The 26,567-nt window shown below is 49.5% G+C and overlaps 1 protein-coding gene across 1 annotated transcript in view; it reads left to right on the forward strand.

Annotated features, from left to right (window-relative positions):
* Hunk (hormonally up-regulated Neu-associated kinase) overlaps positions 1–26,365 on the forward strand; it is a 98,985-nt gene extending 72,620 nt beyond the window's left edge. Inside the window, exons 5-11 of the mRNA XM_051191864.1 lie at positions 1,867–1,994; positions 9,317–9,452; positions 12,162–12,324; positions 14,335–14,418; positions 18,538–18,585; positions 24,104–24,284; positions 25,594–26,365. Coding sequence (XP_051047821.1) covers positions 1,867–1,994; positions 9,317–9,452; positions 12,162–12,324; positions 14,335–14,418; positions 18,538–18,585; positions 24,104–24,284; positions 25,594–26,252 — 1,399 coding nt within the window. The 3' untranslated portion in view covers positions 26,253–26,365. The remainder of the gene's footprint in view (positions 1–1,866; positions 1,995–9,316; positions 9,453–12,161; positions 12,325–14,334; positions 14,419–18,537; positions 18,586–24,103; positions 24,285–25,593) is intronic.
* Positions 26,366–26,567: the final 202 nt, after the last annotated feature.

Raw genomic sequence — 26,567 nt, forward strand, 5'->3', positions numbered from 1 at the left:
AACTCGGTACACCCCTCCATATGTCCCTGCTGCCTACTCGATTTCTGTGTGAAATCTACCGCTTCAGTCTGACTTAGAGCAATACTCTGTGCTTGCTTCCGTGGTCTCCACTCTGGGCCGCTTTTGTTCACTTCCGTGGGAGTCACTTCCGTGACCCCCTGTGTAAGTAACTTGTTTGGCCATGGAACTTTCTGTTCATATCTCCTCACGCCCCGGGGACTGTGTTGCACTGAACACGCACCAAGAACTTCTGCTTCCTACTGTCTGTGACGGCGCACCTGCCTTGTCTGCTCTTGTTTCTTGGTTTGTGTAATTTGTCACATGGCCATGTCCGGACAACTAAGCTCATACATAAAACACTCCTCTAAGAGGCTTCGCAGTCATAAGAGGCCCCGTCTCCTTAGTTGAACTCGGACTCAGAAGCAGCGTGGGCCAACATTGTCTCGCTCTCCCGTTCCCACTTTGCTCCAAAGGGTTGTGTTTCTTCATGTGTCTGCTTACCTTCAGCTCAGAATCCAAAATGGCAGCCTCATTGTTGGGCTGACAGTCTGTCAGAGAGAGGCATCCGGAAAGAATCTGTGGAATGAATGTCTGTCTCCCCGACTCCATTCTGAGTTCGGCTTGCATCTGAAACCCGAGAGTGCTCGATGCTGGAGCTGACGGCCCTGGACAGAGCCTGACTTTATATGGAATGCATAATGCAGAGGCGCCTCCGTGGAATTAGGCCCGAAGGGTCTTGGTTTCGATCAGTCTCATTGGCTCTGTTTTGGCTGGAAAGCCTGTTGCCTGTTTTTAAAAACACGTCCACTCCGGAGCCTTTGAACAGCAGAGACCTCTTGGCAAGCAGGAGTTTCTTCTGCATCAGGAAATCTCATCAGCATGATAGTAGGTTTATACATCAAGAGAATAAAATCCTCCCAGAAGACTTCGCTGTCCTCTGGGTTGGCTTTGGATATAATCAGTTAAGTCTGCCCAGCAATAAGCTCAACCACAGCCGAGATGTTGCGCCAGGGCCTGGTGGGAGAGCCTCACAATAAATACTGCAATGAAAACAGAGTCTGGGAAGGACTTGCCTTTAGTGACAACCCAGAGCAAAACTCAAGAGATGGATGAAAGACTGGCTTTGGGTGTGGGGTTTGGCTTCAAAGGGCTGAGCGGTAAACAAAAGCCCTCATTAGCCCAGAAGGGGTGGCTCTTGTCCTGTATCATTTAATCTGGTCCCATTTAAGTCCTACCTCATAGAGCATATCTGGAATGATTACGGGCTGGCGGACTCATGCTCGATGCTGCTAATGAATGGCATGTTCCACATACTTTCATCTGGAGTTCTTTGGTGTTTGATGTCTTATGGCAACTTGAGTGTCCCTTGCCCAAAATGCTTAGGACCAGAACTGGTTTTTGGTTTCAGAATCTTTGCACGTATGTAATGAATGTAATGAACTGTCCTGGCCATGGGGTCAGTGTATCACATACATGTTATGGAGCCAGCCTGAAGGTGGTTTTACATAGTACCCTTAGTGTGCTACGGAATTGTCTGCTTCTGGTGTCGTTTTGGTAGTCAAGGGGTTTCAGAATTATTTTTTGTTGGGGGCTAGATGTTCCGACTGATGCTCAACCTGAATTCAGACAGTGTGGTTCCTCCTGCATAGGCTCTTCCTGTCCCTACCCAGCTCTGAGAGCTTGCTACATTGTTACAGTGTTCTCACACAGCCTTTCTGGTGTCAACACCTCAGCGGTGACACGATTGGAGCGTCCTAGGAGGATGCCTCAGCCAGGGGCAGAGGCCAGGAAGCTGGCCGGCTGTGTGCTTTGTTTCCCGGGACCCGGGACCGCCTCTGTTCTCACATTGGGTGTGTCTCTTTGCAGAGGTGTGAACATGTACGCTATGTTGACCGGGACCCTGCCTTTCACAGTGGAGCCTTTCAGCCTGAGAGCCCTGTACCAGAAGATGGTGGACAAAGAGATGAACCCCCTCCCCACCCAGCTCTCCACAGGTAACACAACTAACTGCTGCTCTAGATTCAGGGTTTGGGCACCTGTGCTCTGACAGATTTGGAAGTGGTTGTGTGATGGTGATTTCCTTTGCCCTGCTCAAACAAGAGAGGCTGCTGGGCTTCCCATCCCTGAGAAGCCAGTCCGTTCACTACGCGAGCCTCCTCCTTTCCCCCGTGATTAGGAGGCCCCGATCCCCCTTCTTCTGTCTTGACCTACGTCAAGAGGGCTGTGCAGACTTTGCTGGAGAAATAGTTGCAGTTCACCATTTTGCAGTGTTGCCTTGGAAAGGAACATTTTCTGTAGTCACTCAAGTATTCGTTCTGTGGTTTGTTGTGATGTGCATTTTTGAGGCCCTTTTGAAAGCTTTCAGGTATATTGTAGATTTGGTTACCTCACTGGGAAAAATCAGAGATGTGTCTGAGAAGTTCTCTCAAACTTTAGCAGCTTCAGATTGCAGTGAAAGGCTTGAATAAAGGTTTTGGTTTCAGACTCAGTAAATTAATAGGAGCTGATCTATTGTTTGGTTCACAATTCACATCAAGTTCCTGGCCTAGTCTCGGCTCGGAGGGGCCATTTAATTGTTCTGTTAGAATAAATCTAGGTTCACTGAAATGAGGCTTTTGACCAAGAGAGGTTAATTATTTAATGTCCCCCTTCCTGATACATGGATACAATAGAGCATTTTATGTTGCCACTATTAAATACTTTCCCCTTGGGTTTATAAGGGTCTGGGAAACTGACCCGTGACATACTATTGTCAGTGAGTCCACCTGGGAATGAGTTCTTGGGCATAATTACTCAATCCAGCCACACTTTCACCTTGCAAGGGTTGTATAATCCCCGGAGGCTGAGAGCCAGGGAGGCGTTGTGTCCTTGGGATGAGAGGCTACAGTTCTGACTTCTGGAAGAAATATTTCTGTACTGCGAGCCTTACCTCATGGAGTTAGGAAACTCAACGTGTTGAAGGAATTGTCACACCGAGGCTTCTGGGCGAGCCTCTGCTCCTATAGAGCATACACATCTGTAGGAGAGGCAAATACGTGCATCTATATGTATATGTGTACACACACACACACACACACACACACACACACACACACACGCACACACACGGGTAAATAAGCATGTCAGATAGTGGGCAGTGTTGGTGCTTTAAGTGCAGTGGCATCAAGATACACAGCTGCATTACAGGAACCTCTCTCCTTCCCTGGATAGCCCTTGTTACCCCTTCCCTCCCCCCTCACAAACCCCTACTGGCCCCTACCCTTTCTCCATCGCTGTTCAGTTTTTGAGACGAAGGAATTATAGAGATGGAGAATATGCATAAGTCCCTTGTCTCGCCACAGTTGTGTTAAGATCCATTTTAGTTGTTAGAAACATCATAACTTTATTTCTTTTCACTGCTGAGTTGTATTCCCAGGTAGGGACATATCACAGTTTGTTCAACCGCTCACTGGTTGAAGGACCACTGGATTGCTTCCACTTTGGGACTACTAATGAATAAAGCTGCTGTGAACTTTCATCTCCAGATGTTTGTGTGAAAGTGCTTTCTCTTAGACAAATGGCTAAGAACAAAATTGCTGGGTCACAATAACAGCAGTCAGCCCTGATTCACAGTGGCTTACATCCGCAAGGATTACTTTTTGTGCTTTGTATTAATTGGAAGTTGGATCAAGGAGAGAAGAAGAGTTCTGAGCCCAAGTGAGAGCTGGTCCATGCAGGGACGGTAAAGGAGGAGGTTTGTAAGGAGAGGTTCTTTGGCTCAACTGGTCCTGTGGTCCTTCAGCCCCAAATAAACATGCAGAGACTTATATTAAGTATAAAACCGTAGGCTGGTGACTTGGGCTTCTTATTGGCTAGCTCTGTCTTAATTACTAACCCATTTTTTTATTAATCTACGTATTTCCACGTGGTCTTGGCCTACCGGAGAAGAGTCCCGTGCATCCTACCTTCCCAGTCTCACATGGCATCTGCTGTCTGGCTACGTTTCCCAGAATTCTCCTTGTCTCCTAGCCCTGCCTCATTGGTCGCAGTGTTTTATTCATCAACCAATATGAGAAACATATATACAGAAGGACCTCCCCATCAGAGGTCCCCACCCAGCAGTAAAAGCCACGCACACCTCCTGTATGTAAGCATGGCCTCTGTCAGGCCATGGAAATGGAACAATGCCACCCACACGGGTACTGAAGGTGAAAGCAGAGGTGTATGTGGCCAGCGCAGTGTGAGCCACACACCGGCTGCAGGGAAAGCAGACCACTGCACACGCCTGGTCCACCTTTGTTTGCCCGGGGCATCAGCTGTTACATCCAGAAATACTAGTTTACCGTAACAAGAGAAGCTGCCCCTTCATGGAACAACAGAACACAGTCCTTTTTCCTGTAAGTGCTTTCCACTCAGTCGGGCAAGGTAAATGCCATTGTTCCCAATTTACCAATAGGGAACCGAGTCTCGGAGTGACGAAGTTGGCTCGATTGGAGGATTTTCCTTTGTGCTGTTACACACCCCGCACGCCCTATGTCTGTAGAACCTGCAGAGGCCAGAGAGGGTGTCTGACCCCCTGGAGCTGGAGTTATGGGTCATCATGAGCCGACTAACATTGGTGCTGGGAGCTGAACTTGGGTCCTTTTCAAGAGCAACATTCACTCTCAAGCTCTGAGCCATCCCTCTGGCCCCCTTTCTCCCTATTCGACTCATGACCTGCCCCCTCCACAACCCATGAACTTGCAAGTCTTGTCTCTTGTCTTCAGGTCTTGTGTTTTAAGTGATGTCATTGCTAACTGAAAGTGCCCCAGTGTTACCACCTATGGGGACACATGTCACAGCATATCTCCATTAATCTGATAATCTGTCAGTCCTATTTGCATTGACGACATCAATTAGATCTTATTATTATTCCATTTAGATCAAACTCAAAATATTGCTTATTTTTGTTTTAGCAAATTTCAGGTGGAAAAAAATTACAGCCCCCCCCCCCCCCCCCCCGTCCTTGTGAGTCTATGAAATGTGCAAAGAATCGCGCCTCCTTGTTCCGATCATTTGGTTGGGAACCTTCAGCTTTGGGGTCCTTTCCAACTCTCCTCTAGTCGGTTTCCGCTTTCTGCAAGTTGGCTCCTGCACAGCACGGAGTTAGCGAATGCCTTTCGCGGCTGAGAGATTCTTCCAACAGTTTACTCTCTCATCACACAGCGCCATAGCAATAGCATTTATAATACATTCCAAACAGACACTTCCAATTAAGAGGGTTTTGTCCCACAGATGCACCGAGAGAGAAGCCCAGGAAGAAATGTTGGCATTGCTCAGCTTGGGCCTGGTTAAGATTTCCAAGGAGGCTTAACCACCCATTGTGAGAGGCTTCTTAGCCGAGAGGTGAGAAGGTAGTCTCCCTGAAGAACAGGCCTCAGCTTGCATCTGGCTGGCTGCTGTAATGGCAGGTGACTCTGTCTGTTGCCTGCAGCCCCTGCTTTGGGCAGTGTCCAGTGCTCACATAGGCCAGTTCAGACTTGAGAGGCCTGACCGCGCCTGAAAGAAAGGGTTTTGGTGCCTACTTCCAGCTACATGAAGGCGACGGAGCTTCCATTGGTCTCGTTTCAACTCTCCCAGCTCGAGGAGAAAGCCCAAGAGTCAGCTCACAGGAGGGGAGGCTGTTATGACCATGCCAGCCAGATTCCACTTGCTGGGCTCAATGTGTAGTCCCCTCTCGGTCCCAGAGACACAGATATTTCCAAGGTCCAAGGACAAACCTTGAAGCACTCTGAGGATGTTCACAAAGTCCTTTCAGGATAGCCATGTGACATCTGTGACGTCCAGAGGTGTATGACCGTCAGCAGAGACGTGAACTAAAATTACATGTGCCTATCAGCAGTTTGTGAAGATTTAGCGCACTCGGTGGTAAAAATAGAACAGAAACACACATCCGTCTGTCCTTAGCTCTTCTGGTCAATCATCCTTCAAAGAAGCCCGGCCCTGGCTGCGAAGGGTTGCCTGTCTTTTAGGGGTGAGCATCCGAGATCTCAGAAGGCACCCCCCCATTCAGTTCATCAAACCCACCACTTTGTCCTTGGACAACAGATGCCCCTGTTTAAGGTCTGAGTGGTGGGTTGGGGAGGTGGCTCAGTGAGTAAGAGGGCTTGCTGTTCAGGCAGGAATACCTGAGTTCAAGTCCCAGGTCTCACATTACAAAGTGTGGCCTAGTTGTGCGTGGGCCTGTAATCCCACCGATTTCTTGGCTCACCCTTTTGTGGAGGATGATGGAGCAGGGCACCTGGCGCCATCCTCTGGCTTCTGTGCCTGCCTTGCTGTGGGTGCACACACCAAACAGCAACAACAAACCCAAATGAAAAAGTCCTCAAGAGACTCCTGTAGTGGAAGGGGTGTGGAAAGGAGGGAATAATTCTTCCAAACCCAGGAACCTCTTTTGGGGGGGGGGAGTTAGGAAACTATTATTTGGAGACTTAGCTATAAAACTGACCATGTAGAGGCTAAAGAGATGGCTAGGAGGTTAGGAGCTAGTGGTTAGATGGCTAGTGGTTAGGAGCACTGGCTGCTCTTCGAGAAGACCCAGTTCAGTTCCCAGCACCCACATGGTGGCTCACAGTCATCTGTAACTCCAGGTCCAGGGGAACTAACACGCTCTTCTGGCCTGTGTGGGTGCTACACACATACACACAGTGTGCACTTACACACATGCAGATAAGATCACTCATAAAATAAAAGCAAATGAATCTTTTAAAAAGTCTGGCCGTGTTAATGTACCTCATGGCTGTTAATGGCACCTGTACCTTCATCTGGATCAGTATGTTCTTGCAGGCAGATGGCCACATGTGCTGGGCCCGTGAGGTACCGGTTGCCTGTGGAGGTAGTGTTGAAGAGGGCTGTTTCTGGGGAGCTGATTCTGGTCTCACAATTGACCCCTCCTCTGACAGCTTTATTTCCACCGTAGGAAAAGTACTCACAGAAGGGCCATCGTTCTTTCAAGTACAATTTAAATGACAGCCGAAGGCAAACGCAAGTGTGGATTTTCGTGACTGCTCCTGGATAAGCAGGGTTCTACAAAAAAAAAAAAAAAAAAAAAAAAAAAAGAAAGAAAGAAAGGAAGGAAGAAAGAAAGAAAGAAAGAAAAAGAAAAACAGGAAAGCTCTGGAGAAAAAGACAGACCTATTTGGAGTCAAAACAAATGGAGATTATTTTCTGAGACTTACTATTTGATTCAAGAGACTTGGATACCTAGAAAACTAAAGAATTATTTGGCGGGGCGTCTGGAGAATGGCTTAGCTGATAGAGCACTTGACTTGCAGACACAGAACCCTGGGTTGATTCCCCAAATCTCACATGAGGATGCTGGGTGTGGTGAACGCCTCGATATGCGCTTGTAATGCCAGCACTGGAAGGAGGGAAACAGGAAGGTCCCTGGCGCTAACCGACCAGCCGTCCAGCCTAGTGGTTGAGCCCCAAGCCAGTGAGAAACCTTGTCTCCAAAGAAGTGTGTGGCATTCTTCCCCTCCCCCTTGTTTTAATTAGTTCTTGGAGAATTTCGTGCAACACATTCATTATCTTTACTTCCTCCCTGCCTCCTCCCAGACCCACGCTCCCTTCAGATGACACCTTAGGTGGTACTCTAGCCTCTATATATGTGCACACATATGTACATGGGTAGATATGAACCTGCTTACATACATAAAAAAAGAAAGGAATAGTATTTTTTGTTTCTGAGAGGGAAGGTGTTATGTCTTAGTATCCTATGGGGGTTGACCTTGAAGGGGCTTAGAATGACCTTGAACTCCTGACCCTTCTGTCTCCACCTCCCAGGTACTGGGATGATGGATGTGCGCCTTCATGCCTGACTTCGGTGGTGTTAGGGATCTAACCAGGACTTCCTTCAAGCCAGGCAAGCACTCTGCCTGCCGGATGATAATGAGATGTCATAGGACAGGGAAATGGAGTCTCAGAACTCAGGAAAACCAACCCCTGTGTGCATACTCTCACTGTGTGTGTGTGTGTGTGTGTGTGTGTGTGTGTACTCTCTGTGTTCAGACTCTCTCACTGAACAGGCTGTACCTTCCAAAATTCAGTTTTGCATGCTGTACAGCTGTCTCTCCTGTTATGATCTTAAAGGATACAGACATCCAGCTCCCTGTCTCTAGTGTTTGGGTAGAGCACAGGTGTTCTGTAAATGTTTGTGTAACGGAAGGAGACCCAGGGTGTTAAAACAAATTACTTATGGAAGTAAGAGGGACTGTGAGGATTTTATAGTTGTTAGTGGTTTTTATGTCCTTCCTTAACACTTGTGGTTCAGTGTAGCTGACGTTACTGTACCAGGTCCTTAGGCTGGAAATGAGAGAAAATAGTATTGGCATACACTCTGCCCAGGCATCCTCTTCCTTTAAGGGACAGCATCCGATAGGCATGGGTTTGGCGAGTTCTGCTTGCTAGACCCCTGTGTCAGACTAAGACATAATTGACCTAACATCCAAACAAAAGCATGCCGATTCCTTGGTGTGCTGTCAGCCTGATACGCTTGGCTAGGCAAGCATGGGTTAGGCTAGTGTGGGCACTTATTATAATCTCACAGGGTTTGGGGCGGTCGGGAGCGCGAGAGAATAGCTTTGCGAGAACAAGAATGGACTGCTGGTGATGTCCATGTGTAATCCCAGCTACCAGGGAGGCCAGGAGAGGTCTGAAGCCTGCCTGGGCTAAGAGGGAGTTCAAGGGTAGTCTAGGCTGCTTTGTGAGAGCCCACCTCAAAATAAAAGGTAAAGTAAGGCTGAGGCATGTATGATACCCCAGGCTTAATTCCTGGGACATTAAACAAATCAATCCATTACCCAGTCAGCCAGGAAACACCTCATTGGCCTCATGAGACGCGGTGCCCGAGGTCAGGATCAAATTCAAGGGGCTAATTCAAACTCATTTATCTTTCTTCCTTTCTGATTGCTCAGGCGACGCCATGATATTGGGCATTTTTTTTTTTTTTTCCGTTTCTACTTTTTCATCCTCCACATGTAAATAGTTCTCTGTGGCTGATCTCTCCACAAGAGCTCACAGATTGTTCCAGAAATGCATGGTCCCGGGAGAGCAAACTGATTCTTGCTGTCTCGGGTACCAGGTATGCTCCTTGGATATGTAGCACCTCTTTAAAAGACATGTGTGGGAAGAATTGGAATTTAAAACTCCAGGTGTCTGAAGTGGGGACTGAACTCACGATCTGTGAGCTACCTAAACGAAGCTTTGCCAGAGACCCTAAGAGCGGAGCTAGGAGGGGCTAAGGGGCCTGCGCCTGTGCTCAGCCTACAACGTGTGTTCTTTGCTGACTGTCTCACAGGGGCCATCAACTTCCTGCGCTCTCTCCTGGAACCAGACCCCGTGAAGAGACCGAATATTCAGCAAGCACTGGCAAATCGCTGGTTAAATGAGAATTACACCGGGAAAGTGCCCTGTAATGTCACCTATCCCAACAGGTAAGCTAGTGCTTACAGAGGGACAGCTCCTCTGGGGAGATGGAACCCGCCCTGTGACCCCTCCATAGCTATGGGCAGCACGCTGTGTGTGACTGAAGTCAGTGCTGTTTATTTCCCATCCCCTTGCCTGGCCTTGCCCGCCTGCAGATAGGCCCATCTCATTGGGCAAGAAGATGCAGCCAGGGCTGTCTTATGCTTTTGTGCCAGATGGGTCCTGTGGAGCCTGTTGGAGGAAGGGAAGCTGAGCTGCAGGACCTGCCCCCTCTCCAGACCTTGTTCTGATGGGTTACATATTCCCCAAGGGGCAGTTATAGTTCACTTAAAGGGTCCATTTGAACTGCGTGCGTGCGTGTGTGTGTGTGTGTGTGTGTGTGTGTGTGTGTGTGTGTGTGTGTGTGTGAGAGAGAGAGAGAGAGAGAGAGAGAGAGAGAGAGAGGGGCAGGCAAACAGACAGGTGGGAAAGATCTACCCATGAGCTCTCCTGCCAACATTAAACTTTATGGATCCCAGAACGGAGTCTTTCAAATGACCCTTCAGCCTTACCTTCTGCTGCTTGAGTCTCTTGAGTCCCTGGCTTGAAAGCCACAGGGATGTGATCGTTCACTTCAGCTGCCTGATTGTGGGCTTGCTGTGGAGGCCTTCCCTTCCAGTTTCCACGAGAATGGACCCCGAGGGAGGGTTGTGTCCTGAGGGATCGTTATGTGTGGGCGCCCTGAAGGTCAGTTTGCCGGCCATCTCTGCAGGGCACAGACTACAGACCGGAAGACCAGCACAGGGAACGTTTCCCTTTGGCTACTTCAGTATACATGGAGACTGCCTGACTCCAACCTTCCGGGATACCCCCTCTCTCTCCCTTTTTAATTCTTGAGAGCCCTACACATTCTACCAAGCTTGGATGAGGATCTGAGAACTAATGGAGGAACAGAGGAGGGATGTCCTCTGTGGCCGTATTTTTGAGAATCCCCAAGCCTAGGCCAAGAAGGTCTAGAAACATCCACCAGGCCTTCTGAAAGCTGAAGTGCCCAGTCCCTTAACGGAGATAGGCAACACTTGGGATGGAGCTCCTTAAAGTGTCCTGGTGGACGTTTCTGGGGTCTGCATCCAGGCTACTTGACCGAACTTACTCTTGCTCTGGGCTCTTTGTCTGGTCACCATGTAGAACTCTAGCCTTTGGCTCATGGGTGGTAATTTAGACAAAGTCCTGGTTACCTAGGTTGTCAAGGGGACGTGGAAATAAACACTGTTTTCCAATACCTGCTCAATTTGGGCCAGGAACAGAAACAGATACCAGGAAAGTTATCCCCTTGTGAGCCTGGAAACAAAGCTGAGGGGCCATGCCTTGTTTCTGTAGGGCAACGTGCCGGCTGCCTTCTGGTAAAGAAGTGGCATTGATGGCGACCAAAAGGGTCGTTAAGCTAATGTAACCACTGTCTAAATGAGCATAAGCCATCCACCCAACACAAGCTGTGGAAGGCTGTGGTGCTGCACTGGGCACACAGAGCCAGCCCCTCCATTTAGCTTCCTCTTCAGTGACAGAGACTTAGAATGTGGCTTAGAGTTTTGTAGCCTCTCCACAGTGGACAGGAGGCAGGCTTCAGTGAGGTAAACATAGATTCAATTCCTTATACTGCTTTAGCCAGCTTGGGTAGAGTGTGGTGTGTGTGTGTGTGTGTGAATGTGTGAGTTGTGTGTCTGTGTGTGTGTGTGTGTATGAATGTGTGAGTTGTGTGTGTGTGTGTGAATGTGTGAGTTGTGTGTCTGTGTGTGTGTGTGTGTGTGAATGTGGAGAGAACAGCTGGCTAATAAACAGTAAAAGTGTCTTGTTTAAAGAAAATGGCAGTGTGGTGTATTGTGTTATCGAAGGCCTGTGGCTTATTGTAGTCAAAAGACAAAAAACAGCTTCTGTTTCTAAGACAGGAGACTAGAATTCTAAAATGTTGGGGGAGGTATGTGTTATTTACAGTTTTTATTTTGAAAAACTGTTAATCTTAGAGGCAAAAGTATATATATTTCTGGTAATTGGTTTTTTTCTGGTTTTACCAGCTCTTACATAAAAGGAAAAGAAACATACAGCCAAAGACACATATTCCATATACATATATATTTGAAAAATCTATTTTCTAGTTTCCCAATACTACTGCCCCTTGGTTTAATTAGTTTGGATATTGTCAGTGTTTCTTTCCCTTGGGAAAGTAAAGAAAGCCCCCGAGTTCCACACTATTCTTCCCTCAGCTTTCTCCTGTGAAGCCATTGGGCCTCCAAGCTGATCTCCAAAGGGTTGGATGGAATAACGTTATACCAAATATTTTACAGTAAATGCTCATCCCAGCGGGTCAACAAGTTTTGGCTGGGTGCCTGGCCAGCCTTCCTAGTCCCAGGACTCAGCGGGTGTGGCAGCGTGTGTGTGTGTGTGTCTGTGTGTCTGTGTGTGTGCCCGTGTGTGCGCGCACGCCTCCAGTCCCAGCACTCAGGATGTATGTAATCTCTGGGGCGTCTGGCATTCAAAGTCATCCTCTCAGCTACTCAGAGTGTGAGCCAGCCTGGGCGGCACGCAGCCCCGATTCAGTTAAAAAAGAAGAAGAAGAAAATCAAGTGACTGAGGCACCTCAGTTGTCCCTGGGGCCCTGTGTGGACCCTTGTCCCCTGCCATGTTTGTGAGCCTGTGGAGGGGAGAGATGACTGGTTCCCTGTGTCCACCACCCCTCATAGGATTTCACTGGAAGACCTGAGCCCCAGTGTGGTGCTGCATATGACTGAAAAGCTGGGATACAAGAACAGCGACGTCATCAACACGGTGCTCTCCAACCGCGCCTGCCACATCTTGGCCATCTACTTCCTGTTAAACAAGAAACTCGAGCGCTATTTGTCGGGGGTAAGTGGGACCAGAGGAGTTTCTTCTGCTGACACTTGATCCGTGCTGTTACTTTAGCCTCTTGAGTGTGGGGTAAAGTCTAGAAAGACCAACCGTTTCTTAGATGGCGCTACTGATCTGAGATGTGTTCCGAATGTGCTCCTGTAAGTTAGTTCTGAAGGCTCTCCTCCATCAGTTAGCCCTGGCAGACCCCTGTCTTCCATTCTTGTCTGTTTTTATTCTGACACCTCCCAGCTCTTTGGGTTCTTGGCTTTAGAGGAATTGGAATGTATCACAAGTTCTAATTGGTCTTAATAATAAAAACCTGGAGTCAGATATCGGGGTAAATTCTAAAAGATCAGAGAAGTGAAGGAGCCAGCCAGTAGAGAGACCTCTACCGAATCCTCAGTCCAAACCTGTCCCTACAAATCCTCACACTGAATGCAATGAGCTCCTGTCTCCTCCTGCCTCATAATTCCTCTCTCTGCCCAGCCACCTCTCCTGTCTCCACCTCCCAAGTGCTGGGATCAAAGGTGTGAGCTCTGTTTCTCTTTCAGACGCATTCAAACTCGTGTAGCCCAAGGCAGCCTTGAACTCACAGAGAACTGCCTCCCAAATGCTGGGATCAAAGGTGTGTGCCACCATTGCCCGGCCTCTGTGGTTCCCTAGTGGCCAGCTCTGCACTCTGATCTTCAGGCAAGCTTTGTTTGTGAAAGCACAAAACAAAATATCACCGCACTGGAGACTTCACTGCTATTAAAAGTTGTGGAGCCCATGCCTGCCTCTTCAGAGTATGGGGAATGGAAAAGCCACAGGAGGCCCTCTCTCTGATGGTTTGTGTCTGCACAATTCAGCCAACCAGCGATCAGATATATTTGGGAGAATATTATATTAGTGCTGAACATGTGCAGACTTCTTTCTTATCATTCTCTAAATAGTAGTTGCACAGTATTTTCTTTGTATTAGGTGTTATACGTAATTCAGAGATTTAAAGCGTGTGGAAGATGTGCATAGTTTATATGCAAATGTTGCATGGTTGCCTATAAACGATTTACACAGGATTGGGATTTGTAAGCAGGTCCTGGGACCAGGTTGCCAGGAGGAAGAGAAAATATGTTTAGCCTGGCTCCTTGCCTTCCCGCTGTCTCTTCCTGTCTTCAACCTTGTCTAGCCTCAGTTTCGAGCGTTTGCAAAGCTGAGCGTGGCTCTGTCGCGCGGGAAGCATTCCTGGGAAACGCCGTCCTTGCAGTTCTGACTGGAGGAGCATTTGGTTTTACGGAGCAGTGACACTTAACTTTGAGTCTTAAGGCGTATGTAGGCGCTGTCACAGTTATCCTGGCCGATCACTAACAACCCGTGTCTGATTTTGAAATCCAGTGGACTGGAGTGCCTGCCTCCCCTTGTTCCTTGTTTCTCCCTTCCTCTTCTTTTTTAGAATCAAGAGACATACATTGGAAGCCTTCTCCTTCACCAGCTTCCGTTGCGGCTTGCTGTGACCCTCCTTTGTTTTCACGCTGCTTTTGTTTGCTTGACACTGGGTCTCCTGTCCCAGGCCAGCCCCTAACAAGGTCAAAGATGGCTTTGAACCCCGGCTTCTTCAGGTCCTGGGACTGCCGGTGTATGCCACCTCCTGCTTTTGTTCAGTGCCGTAGACTAACTCAGCCCTTGAGGGCAAGGCAAACACTCCACCAACTGAGCTACGTTCCCGCCTGTTTACGGTAGCAGGAGGGCTTCCTCCTCAGTGTGGCAAGTTGGTGTTCTTCCAGCTACTTCCGATTCCGCTTTCTCCTTCTACGGTTGACACTGGGCAGATGGAGATCCTCAGAGAGCGGAGACTGGCCCAGGGCTGCCTGCCTGTGTGCCGCAGTCTCTCCTCACACCCAGGGCTGGGGTGAACCTGTCCTGCGGCTTGCCAGTGTGCCGGCCATTTGGCTTTTTCTGAGCTGAGCACTGGTTGAAAATTGACACTGTGTTGTGGGTGTTTCTATCTGCCAAGGCTTAAGCCAAACTTTTTATTTCTTTCTCTGGTAGAAATGTGACATCCAAGATGGCATCTGCTACAAGACCCAGCTCTACCAGATAGAGAAGTGCAGAGCCACCAAGGAGCCCTACGAGGTGAGTGGCCCCGAAGCAGACTGGGGGGCTGAATGGGAAGGAAGCCCGGTACCACAGGACGCAGAAGCACCTAGGGACAAACACCTCACGGCTGCGCCCTGGGGAATTGGTGTATAGTGCAGCCAATATTGCTCAGTCTCTAAACCCCAGGTCTTGTGTGCCATGCATCAGCGGGAACATTTAAACACCCGTTTGCTCAGTCCGTACCGCAGGCCATTGACAGCCGGCCTCGGGAGGCAAGACTTCATGCGTTTGCTTTTGTTTCCTAGTCTGTTTGGTGAAATTTGTTAAATATCTTTCATCTTTAAATTTCCATTTTATGTATTAATTATGCAGTGTTGCTTTACATTAGGACAAGTACATAAGGTACTTTGAATATCAACTTCCTCCTTCCTGTCTTCCTTCCTCTCGGCACTGGAATTAGTCCTTTGTTACCCTAGACAGCTTTACTTCTACGTTCATGGCAAATACATATGTGGTTTTTTTTTTATTTTTAGATCTAGGAACCACACGTAAGAGAAAATGATATTTGTCTTTTGGGGCTGGCTCAGTTCACTTAATGTGATTTGCCCCAGTTTCATCCATGTTCTTGCAAAGGACACAACTTTGCCGTTCTTTATTGCTGAAAAGATCACGAGACCAAACCAAACCAAACTTGGACCCAAAACACACATTGTGAAGAGGCTTCGCTGTGGATTTCAGGCCCCGCACAGGAGTACAGGGTCACTTGTAGGGTTTCATTCCATGGAGCTGGACCCCTTCCCTGTAGAGAGTTTGCCACTGGGACTCCGTGGAAAGCTCGGGAACTCATTTACTAGGGGAGAAATGAGACTGTGTCCCTCTTTCTCTACCTCAGATGTGAGATAGTGTCACCTGCTGCTAGGGAGAGCCCCCTCTGGGGTCCACGTGACCCAGCTCTGTCTGGGGCCGCCATCACGTCGGGGACTGAGCAGGAATATTACAGGGGCTCAGCAGTGGGCCCAACACTGAGGTGGATGCTGGCATCGCTGGCTGTCCGTTTTAGACAGAGCCTGGGAGAGGGGCGCTTGGGAGGCCTTGGGAATGGGAAGATGACCTGGGCAAAGCTCAGCAGAGCCAGCTGGGCACTTAGTTGTACTGAAGACATCACGTTACTTCCCTTCATGGCTCCATGACGGGGCCATCTCTGTAGAAGTCAGATTCTGATTGCTTTGGTCCCATGGCTTGGCTCACACCCAATAAAAACCCAGCCTTCTTGCTTTGTGCCCACGCCCCCGGGCCTTAGGGTTTGTTTTATCTCTGCCTGCCAGGGCTGTGCCTACCGTTACTGCTTCCTGCGTCTTCTCCCTCAGTGTCCCTGTATCTTCAGATCTGGAGGCTTGGCCAGCTCTTCATGGACCATAGCCATCTCTGACATCTGCCACGAGGTCCCCATTGTCTAAGGCAGCTGCCAGGCAGTGTTCTGCGCACAGGGTTGGTCTCAGTACCTTTTCGCTTATTTAAGGGGAATCACCCGATAAACAAATGACTCTTCCAGTTTGCTCAACGAGTTCCCCAAGAGCAAGGACCGTGCTAACATTCAAGGAGCCAGCATGGCCCCTGGAGGTGGGAGTACCACGTGATACCGGTGAATACTTGCTAAGTGAACAAATGAAAGAGTCGACTGGGCCTTGTCCTGTGTCAGAAAACAGACCGAACTGAGGCAAGCCGCTGAAGGGGGTAGGGCGTTCCAAGGGCACTGAGTTCAGTGCCCGCAGCACCCTCTTACCAGGTAGCTGGGGGCTATATTACCATGTGCAGTGAGGCTGGCTGGGGCCTGGAACGTGCACAGCTCACTTCTAGGTGCCCGGTGCACGTGCCCCAAATGACCTCCGTGCCTCATCTTCTTGTCTGCCCTGACTCACGCACCGGCCTTCCTGTGGCTGTGCCCGTAAGTTCCAGAACCCCAATGGGGGAAAGAGCCCCATCTCTCACTCAGATTCCCTTTCTCTGACAGTTGTTTCCACTTGGCTGGAAAACACACGGCGAGCGTTTTAAACATTTCCTGAAATATTGAACAGTTGGGATTTAAATAGGAGCACTAATGGGCGAACTGCATTTCGGTTTCCTATGACCCATTTGTGCAGCATTACTTCTGCTAATTGAATTACAGACTATTACTAGATTGCTCAGCCTGTCCCTGTTGGAACCCAGAGAGTGAAGTGGGGTTGGGTGGTAAAAGTTCTAGGAAGGCCTCAGATGGCCCCGGCCCTCTGGGGCAGCCACTCGGAGGCCACTGGCTGGCATGAGAAGAGAGGGACATGCAATGCAGGGCTGAGGGTGGATAGGGACAGGGAACGGAGCGTGAGGTTGCATTTCATCGGGGATTTGGCTGGAAGGCCACAAGCTCCAAGGACGTCATGAAGCTGTGTCCTGTGCCCTGAGTGCATGGGTGGCCTCTTCCCTCACTTCTGTTCTCTACTAGAGGACAAATAAGCTTAATTGAGTTTTCAGAACTTCCCTTTGGGGACTACAGTGCTATAGTATTAAGAATTATTCTGCCTCTTCCTGTAAAAGGGAAGAGACTATTTTGTAAAATGGGAGCATACACCTGGGTGTGGTAGTGTACACCTTTAATCCCAGCACTTGGGAGGCAGAGGCGGGGGGGGGGGGGGGGGGCAGGGGGGTCTCTGTGTATTGGAGGCCAGCCTGGTCTACATGTAGCGATATAGATGTTTAAATAAATCACAAGCTGCCAGGCAGTGGTGGTGGCACACACCTGTAATCCCAGCACCGGGGAGGTAGAGACAAGTAAATCTCCATGAGTTCAAGGCCAGCCTGGTCTACAGAATGAGCTGGAGAGATGGCTCAGTGTTAACTGTTCTTGTAAAGGACCCTTGTGCTGTTCCCAGCACACACATGAAGGCACACAACAGCCTGTAACCCCAGCTTCAGAGTACCTGAGTCTGTCTCCTGTCCTCTGTGAGCACCTACATATATATACATATGTATATATGTATGTGTGTGTATATGTGTATGTATGTATGTATGCATGTGTGTGTATGTATGTATATATGTGTGTGTACATATATATGAGTATGAACACATGTACACACTCACACACACACACATGCGCACACACACTCACACTATGTATGGGCAAGGAGCCATACCTGTTGCCAAAGGGAAAATCGGGTTTTTCCAGTGGAGTATTACTGGGTAAATCAATCACATTCCAGGGCAGGGTTGGCCAACACAAAACAAACACCATGTTTTTTGTAAGCCATCATTATTATTATTATTACTATTATTATTTTGTTTTCTCTGGGATTTTTTTTCTTTTTTTTTTGGTATTATTGGTTTTTTTGCTTTGGATTTTGGGTTTTGTTGTTTGCTTTGTTTTTGTTGTTTTTGAGAGAACAAACATAAAGTTGGGTAGGGAGGATCTGGGGGAACGGTGGGGGGGGAGAGGGAAGCAGGATCAAACTATATCATATAGAATTTTTAAATAAAAAATAAAGCATGGAGTCGGGTCAAGTGGTGTGTGTGTGTGGGCAGGAAATTAAATGGCAGCTGTGTGGGGTACGGGGGGCTGCAGGTGGCTCACAGGTAAAGGCACTTGCTACCTAAGGACTGGGTTTCACTCCCCAGAACCCACAGGGTGAGAGTGCAGATCCCGCTCCTGCAGGGGGTCCTCTGACCTACGCATACACACCTTGGTGTGGCCCCCGTACACTCAGTTAACTGATTGATTAACTGAAATTAAAAGTTTTGGAAAGAGACCTTGGGCTGGGAGAAAAATCTGAGATCTCCAGATCCTGATGTGGATGCTGTTTCCACGGGGTTGCCACTGTTGGAGAAACGTGTTGAATTGCTCATCCGTCAGGAGAGCACGTCTCCCTTCTGGATCTTAGTGTTCAATAACTTCACCGAGGGGAACTATCTGCCCTACATGTAACTTAGGACATCTGCGCACTCCTCACACACAATTCAGGGTGGTTGATGTGTATGTGTATGCGTATGCATATGTATGCACACACAGTACAAACACTGAAACGATTAATTTCCCATCAGATGTGGGGAAAGTCCCCGAGGGTGGAGTTCTGGGAATAAGTAACAGATGCACCTTTGAGGACTGATGAAATCTGGTGTCCTTCACAGGCCTCCCTGGACACCTGGACAAGAGACTTTGAATTCCATTGTGTGCAGGTAAGCTTGGGGGTTTCTGATGGATTAACCAGGCCCTCCAGAGAGACGCGTTCTCTCTCACGGGCACACCCATGTGAAAACAGAAATATTGTGGAAAGATGGATATAGTGTGTGGTGTGTGTGCCGTGTGTGTGTGACACTCACTGACCGTGGGAACAGAAGAGTGCATTGCGTGTCCTCTTTTCCCTTTATACCTCATTATTTTGAGGCAGGGTCTCTCCCTGCGCCCACAGCTGGTTTTTCAGCTAGGCCGAAAGCCCCGGGAATCCTCGTGTTTCCGCCCCTCAAAGTGCCAGGGTTACAGGTATGCCCAAGACCACATGAGTGCTCACATCCAAAATCAGGCCCTCATGGTTGGGTAGCAAGCTCTTTGAGGCACCGAGTCAGCTCTCCAACTCTGCCTGTCCTTTTCTCTGAAGACTTCCAGCGTTGAGGAGGATCATCTGCAGTTAGTACCTGCTGGTGTGGATGTTGGAGAGTTTACACATACACAGTGGCATGTACACTGATGTCGACTACACACTAGATGGCATGGCCCAGCCAAGATGACACGTGGAATTAACCGTGTGTGAGCCTGAGTATCAGCCAGTCCTGGCCCATCCCCTGCAACTCTCCTTTTGTGCTGAGTCTAGGTTCCTCCTCAGAGGGGCTGGGTGTGGATGCTTGCTATGCTGCGTCTCACTGCCTTGCATTCCTGTCCTGCATGAGACACGGGGTTTGCAGCAGCCCGGGGGTTCCTGGCTCTATGATCTGGTTTGCGACTCGACCCCTCTGTGTATAAACTCGCTCATAGGTTTTTGTTGTTGTGTTGTTTTCTGCTGCTGCCAAACCTGGCCTCCTCTAAGATGATAGGCATAAAGGAACAAATACCAACTGTCTGCTGACGTCTGGGAGCGTTGGCCATGCAGGGTGAGAGGGATGGCTGGATCTGATGCTCCGAGCGGCTGGGTGAAGTTCCTTAATTTATCAGCCAAGCTCCCAGTGAGCTGAATGAGATGGAATTCACCCACCTATGGGGACGTCTTCAACTGCCCCCCAGGGTCTCTTCCTGTGCCACAGTCACCCTCTGTGTGGGAGAGAAGTCCTCCAGCCTGGGATGAAGGTCGGCACAGAGTCCCTGTCCTTGTTACATTAGAGTGTTTGCCGTTCTGACCACCGTGCAGAAGCAGGATGGGTTCTTGCTTACGCTGCAGAGCTGGGTGGGACCACACTTGTAGTTAGTTACAGGTGGAGACAAACTTTCCTTGAGGTGGTGGGAGTTGCCCGTGGTCACAGCAAGTTACAGAGTCAGGGATGGAGTCCACTGCCAAGCTGCTGCCATGATGGTTCTCTGGTGACTGCCACACCTCTGTTAACAGTCAGGAAGGGAGACTCTGAAAGGGACCAGCTCTCTGGAGCTCAGGGCTTAGAGGCTGAGGACGGGCCTTCCCCTCAGGTTGGCTGCTAGAGCATTTGTACACGTGTCTCTAAACGCTCAGTGGACCTCTGTTTCTCCCATTGAATGGTGCAGGGTTTATTAAGGAACTGGATGCGTATTATCCTTTCTGGGCCCGTGTTAAAGTTTGTAACTTTTTATGTGTCTCCAGTGGGCGGAATTGGTGGCTAGAGGTCAAGTTTCCGCTTGTGGGTCTGGAACAGTGGCTCAGTGGACAAGGTACTTTTGCTCTGGTGTGAGGTCTTGAGTTCAGATCCCCAGCACCCATATAAAATCTAGGTGGGCATAGTGGCCCACCTGTAACCTCAGGACACAGGGGATCCCCAAGGCCAGCTGGTTAGATTAGCCAAATCTGTGCTCTCTAACTAAATTCAACGAGAGATCCTGGTTCTGTGAACAAAATAAAGCAGGGTTGAGAATGACAGCTAATATCAACTAATAGTTATCTAGCTTCCATAGACATGTGTGCACACATGCGCACACGTGTGCAAACACACACACAGACACATACACCCGGTGTATGCTTGACCCACCTCAAGATCCTCTCTGGTCTGACTTGATGATGTGAAACTGTCCTGTGGGTTATAAGGAAAAGGTGCCGAGCCCTGTAGGCCTCGAGGATGCTAGGAGACCCCCGACCAAGGAGAATCAGGGAACTGGACCCTGCCAGCCCCAGAACTGTGGGAGGGACACATGCCCTTGGAAGGAAGTGTAGTCTGTGTCTCTGAAGGTTATTTTCTGTTATATAAGGCCTTGCTAGCATCCTGCTCCTTAGGGGATTTCTTTTAGGGAAAATAGGTTAAGCAAATAAAAAGGTCTAACTGGGTGCTCACTGGCACGTGTTTGAGGCAGTAGGATCAGCGCTATACACCTTTCCTCTTGGACATCTGCACGTACACATGACTTGCCTCGAGGTTCATCCCCTTTGAGGGACGTGAGTTCTGGACAGCTCCCTGGAAATAGTTCCTGTGAACTCTCTATGGTGATGAGCATTCTGATGTTTTTCACGGCATGCTGGGGCACAAGTCCAACAAAGGTGGCTTTAGCAGGGTCTTCTGGAAGGCTGAGGCCAGTGAGCAATGTCCCCTTCTCTGCAGAAGGCCGTTGGCCCATTGCTAAGGATCCCTCCCTGGATCACGGTCCTCCAGGCCAGCCTTGGACTCCCTATGCAGCAGACCCTCACATCTCACGGGCTTCTTGCTACAAAGTCCAGTGTGAGTGGGGAGACTAGCCCCAGAATGTTTACAACCTGATTCTTAAACTATCAGAACCCCCAAAGGAGCTAGAGCAGACCCCGCCCAGCTGGGGGCAGACCCCTATACGGCAGCCCGGAGGAGCCTTTGCTGGTCTTGGTTTTTTAATTCGAAAGTGGTGTGAATGCAATTTGATCTTTTCTGTCAAGTTTTCTTTTAAGTGCAAAAGTGCATCTCGTGTGTATTTCTTCCCGCTGTGGTATTAACAGACAGAAATGGAGAGTTTGCATAAGAACAGAGAGATTAAAAAAGAACCTGAACAAAGGAAGGAACTAGTTCTCCCAGACTTTTCAGGACAGAACCATCATGTCCTTCTTCATGCTACACGTGTGTGTGTGTGTGTGTGTGTGTGTGTGTTGTGTGTGTGTGTGCACATGCATCTGAGTGTTTACCTATGTTTGAGTCTGTGTGTGTGTGCACACCTGTGTGTGTGTGCACACGTGCGTGTGCATCTGAGTGTTTACCTATGTTTGACTCTGTGTATGTGTGTGTGTGTGTGTGTGCATGTGCACTCATGGGTGTGTCTGTGTCTATGTTTGAGTCTCTGTGTGTGTCCGTTTGTATCTCTGTGTACCCTGTGTGTTTATCTGTCTGTCTGCCTCTGTGTGTATGTTTATCTGTCTGTCTGAGTATGGCTGAGTATTATCTGTGTGTCTGTGGCTGTGAGTGTGTGTGTGTGTGTGTGTGTGTGTGTGTGTGTGTGTGCATGCACAGGCTTGCTTGTCTGTGTGTTTGCTATAAAAGCTTGTTTTCCTTTGCTTTAGAGAAGGTAGTAGAAGGCAGGCTGTATTTCCTGGAAACAGAGGAGCAGTGGGAAACTGATTATCCCCTGCTGACCTCCCATGGTCACTCGGAACGCACCTCATAGTACCCTGGATGTCTTAGTGCATTTTCTGTGGTTACAATTCCCGATGCTGAGACGTCCAAGGACTTGATGGCAACATCCGGGGAGGAGGGCCTTCCTGCCACATCACACCACCATGGAAGATGGTACCATGTGTTAGGAAGCACAGCTGAGAGGCAGAAGTGAGGCCTTCCTTTTAGGAGTCTCCTCCTCCTGTGATAAGTCTCCCCAGCTGCCACCTCCTGGCCATAACCCAGGCCACACGGAGTTGGCAGTTCACGGTGCTGACTTGAGGACTGTGGAGATCTGTTTTCTGTCTGTTCCTGGGTTAACCGTTGGGCCCTCCCAGGCTCTTTGCTCATCACAGCTCCCCGTGACCTTAGGAATGGCAGCGGCAGCTGTGGAAGAAGGCTCTCCGTGGGTCTCACTTCCCCATCACTGGCGAAGGGTCTTATCTACAAAGGTGTGGGCATCCTCGGTGAGAAGGGCAAAGAGATGCTTCCTCACAGAGCTCTTCAGCACATAAATGAAAAATTGATACGCTCCCTCGAATTGTACTCCTCTGCACCTTGAAGGCAAAAAACTGTGGAAAGCTGCCTTTTCCCCTAAGCCAGTGTGTGGTCAGGGATGCCTTGCCTGTGCTTAGCAGTAAGTGTTGGTGTAGTCGTCAGGGCCAGAGAAACGATTTCTCCTGCAGCTGCTTAGTGGCCTCACCATTCCCAAAAACTTGAACTCAATTAATTTTAATTCAGTTCAGTTTCCACTGGTCCTCTCTCCCTCCAAATAGCTGCTGTTTCTAAGGACCTGGCTTGATGCCAGATGCTGTGGGGTTGAAGGCAAATCAAACAGTCAAGGCCATTTCCATTAGAGGGATTATGATCTGGTTCCATAAAGATTAACTCTACAGAAAAGAAAAAAAAAATGGCAGCCAAACATGTGAGGTTTAGATCTCTGTTTAAATGCTCCCACGCTTAGATGGTAAAAAGGGTTACACACTAACACAACTTCTCAGGGCTCTATGGAGTTTGGACTAAACACACTGGGTCTTAAATGAAAGCAGCCATCTCTCTGTTGGCAAAGCCTTCATTGCAGTTGGGGTCTGAGGGTACCACTTGGGGATGGATGGATGGATGGATGGATGGATATATGAACAGATTTGGTATTTTTTAGACAGGGTCTTTTCTTTGTGTGTGTGTGTGTGTGTGTGTGTGTGTGTGTGTGCTAACTGCCTGAGAAAAACAACTTATAGGACAACTTATTTTGCTTCTGATTTCAGAGGTTTAAGGCCATAGAGGTAAGGGCATAGCAGAGCTGTTGATATCATGGTGGATTGGAAACAAATGGAGTGACAGGAAGAGGCCAGTAACACACACCCAGACACACACCCAGCCAAGTCCCACTCCCTAAGCGTTCCCTCTCCCCTAACCTTCTGTTCCGATTTTGAGGCCACTAGCAGATACATAGACAGGATCAGGGTTCTCATTAGCTAAGGATCTCAGGGATTGCCCTCATAGACACCCCAGGAGCAAGCTTTTTAACCACAGCCAGGTGTCACTGGGTAGATAAGGCTGGCTTTGAACTTGAGCTCTCCTTGAGGTTACAGGTCTGTGCCCCAGGCCTAACTAGGGCCATACTCCATATGCACACAGTGGTTCTTTAGAGCTCTGAATTGTTTGTTGCTTAGTTCCTTTAGATTTTTCCAGAATGCCTGAACATATAGGGTGGCCTTGACAACTCTGGGGCATGTGGGCAGTACATTGCAAGTGAGCTAGAGAGAGTCAAAGTTTATTTGCTCTGGGCAGAGGGAGCTGGCCTCCTGGAGCGTGGGCTAGACCTTAGCCCGCACCCCACTTAATTCACACACTGCAAAGTATGCAACATGGAAAAGCTGAGTCACCCTCTTCCATCTGGGTGGGCTTTCAGAGAAGAATCTGAAAGTATGTCCTTGTGGGTGTCTGACTATGTCTCTTCACTTTTGATTTGAAGGATAAAAAGCCCAAAGAACAAGAGAAAAAGGGCGATTTTCTTCATCGTCCATTTTCCAAGAAGTTGGACAAGAGCCTACCCTCTCACAAACAGCCCTCAGCCTCGCTCATCACGCAGATCCAGAGCACCAAAGCCCTCCTCAAAGACCGCAAGGCCTCCAAGGCAGGCTTCCCGGACAAAGGTGGGCCACAACACGGTCCTGCCCCATGTGGGTGGCTGTGTAGGCTCGGGACATAGTGTTATGTGTAAGGTGTACGTTTTTTCCGCCTGCCGCTGCTGGTCTTGTCCCGCCGCCGCGCCAGCCCCAAATAATGCACTGAGGCTCTGTATTTGATATAACTCTGTTGGCCCGTTACTAGTTTCTTATCAGCTAGCTCTGTCTTAACCCAATTCTATGTATTTCCACGTGGTCTTCTTACCGGGGAAAGGGGCAGGCGTCTCGTCTCCCCAGTCTCTCCATCTTGGCTCCCTCCTTCCTACTTCCTCTTTCCTCCTTGTCTCCTAGTCCCTCCTGTCTTCCTTTCCTATTAGCCAACAGTGCTTTATTCATTAACCAGTATGAGAAACATACTTACACAATGACTTCTCCCATCAGTTATGCCTTTGGGGAGGTATCATTATCACATCTAAGGCAAGGGGACTTGGGGGCCAAACAGTGGGGTGTTGACCACCCGTGCAGAAATTGAGGAGACAGATGCGGGCACGTGGTCTAATGGAAACAGATTAAGGGTACGCAGTGTTGCGGGTATATAGTGGCGAAGGGGGACACTGAGGTGTGGCAGCAAGACCTCGGGGTGTGTGGAGCTAGGTCTGTAGGCTTAACCACAGAGGCAGGAATTAGGGCAGAAAGTGTTGTTGGAGCAGAGGCTGGGGTGTGTGACATGGGCAGAGCCTGGGGCGTGGGACATGGGGGACAGAGCCTGGGGCGTGGGACATGGGGGACAGAGGCTGGGGCGTGGGACATGGGGGACAGAGGCTGGGGTGTGGGACATGGGGGACAGAGGCTGGAGCATATGACATGGGCAGAGCCTGGGGCGTGTGACATGGGCAGAGCCTGGGGCATGTGACATGGGGGAATAGAAATGGGGTAGATAATTGTGGTATAAGAGTCTGGGGGTTTATGGCACATAGGAGCAGATATTTGGCTACGTGGTATTGTGGGACCAGAGGCAAGGGTAGATGGTATCTCAAAAGGAGATTAGGACATAGGACCAGAGTCAGGTATGCAGGATGCCCAGTTGAGCAGGTAAACCGCTTTGTTCAAAGGCATCTTCAGGAATTTTCATTTATCAAAGCGGAGTAGATGTTAGCCCTCTGCACCCTAGAAGGGCTTCTGGGGCTCCTGCTGGGACCTCGGGAGCTTTGCTTGACGCTTCCCCTGCTTCGACCCAGGTCTCTGTCTCCGTTAAGTCGGGGAACAGCCTAAGCTGAATGGCTGTGTGCGGCTCTTTCCAAACCTACGCTCACGGTCTTGTTTTCTTGGTGCGTAGATTCCTTCGGCTGCCGCAATCTTTTCCGCAAAACTTCCGATTCCAATTGCGTGGCTTCTTCTTCCATGGAGTTCATCCCTGTCCCACCTCCCAGGACACCCAGGATTGTAAAGAAACTAGAGCCACACCAGCCAGGGCCGGGAAGTGCCAGCACCCTCCCCAAGGAAGAGCCCCTGCTGCTGGATATGGTCCGCTCCTTCGAGTCCGTGGATCGCGAGGACCACATAGAGCTGCTGTCCCCTTCCCACCACTATAGGGTCCTGAACTCACCTGTGAGCTTGGCTCGTAGGAATTCCAGTGAGAGGACACTCTCTCCGGGCCTGCTGTCTGGAAGCACATCGCCTCTCCAAACTCCACTGCATTCCACGCTGGTCTCTTTCGGCCACGAAGATAAGAACAGCTCCCCGAAAGAGGAGGGTGTGTGTTCCCCTCCTCCCGTTCCCAGCAATGGCCTCACACAGCCTCTGGGGAGCCCCACCTGTGTGAAGAGCAGGGGAAGGTTCCCCATGATGGGCATTGGACAGATGCTGAGGAAGCGGCACCAGAGCCTGCAGCCTTCCTCAGAGAGGTCCCTGGAGGCCAGCATGTCCCCATTGCAGCCCACAGCCCCCTCCAGCCTCTCCTTTGACATGGCCGATGGTGTCAAGAGCCAGTGTTAACCTGGGATGGCGAGATACTGGGTCTCTGTAAGGACAGCAACGGACAGAGGGCCACACATACATCAGGGCAGGAGCAGTCAACCTCACAAGAGAACCCTCGGATAGCTGAAACTTGGAGCCCACACACCCAGCCTCACTTAGGATCCTCTGAGATGCTGAGGGTCAGGAGGGCCGGCTGTAGGGACCCTCTTTCCCACAACCCCTCACCTAGCCCTCTCCAGTATCTCCGAGCTGGAAACCACACCTCCGTCTGTTGGACCACGCAGATTTCCAGGCCTTGCTTCCTCTGCTCCATGTGTGCCTCTCACAGACTGC

This window comes from Phodopus roborovskii, unplaced genomic scaffold (assembly GCF_943737965.1).
Source record: "Phodopus roborovskii unplaced genomic scaffold, PHOROB, whole genome shotgun sequence".
NCBI lineage: Eukaryota > Metazoa > Chordata > Mammalia > Rodentia > Cricetidae > Phodopus > Phodopus roborovskii.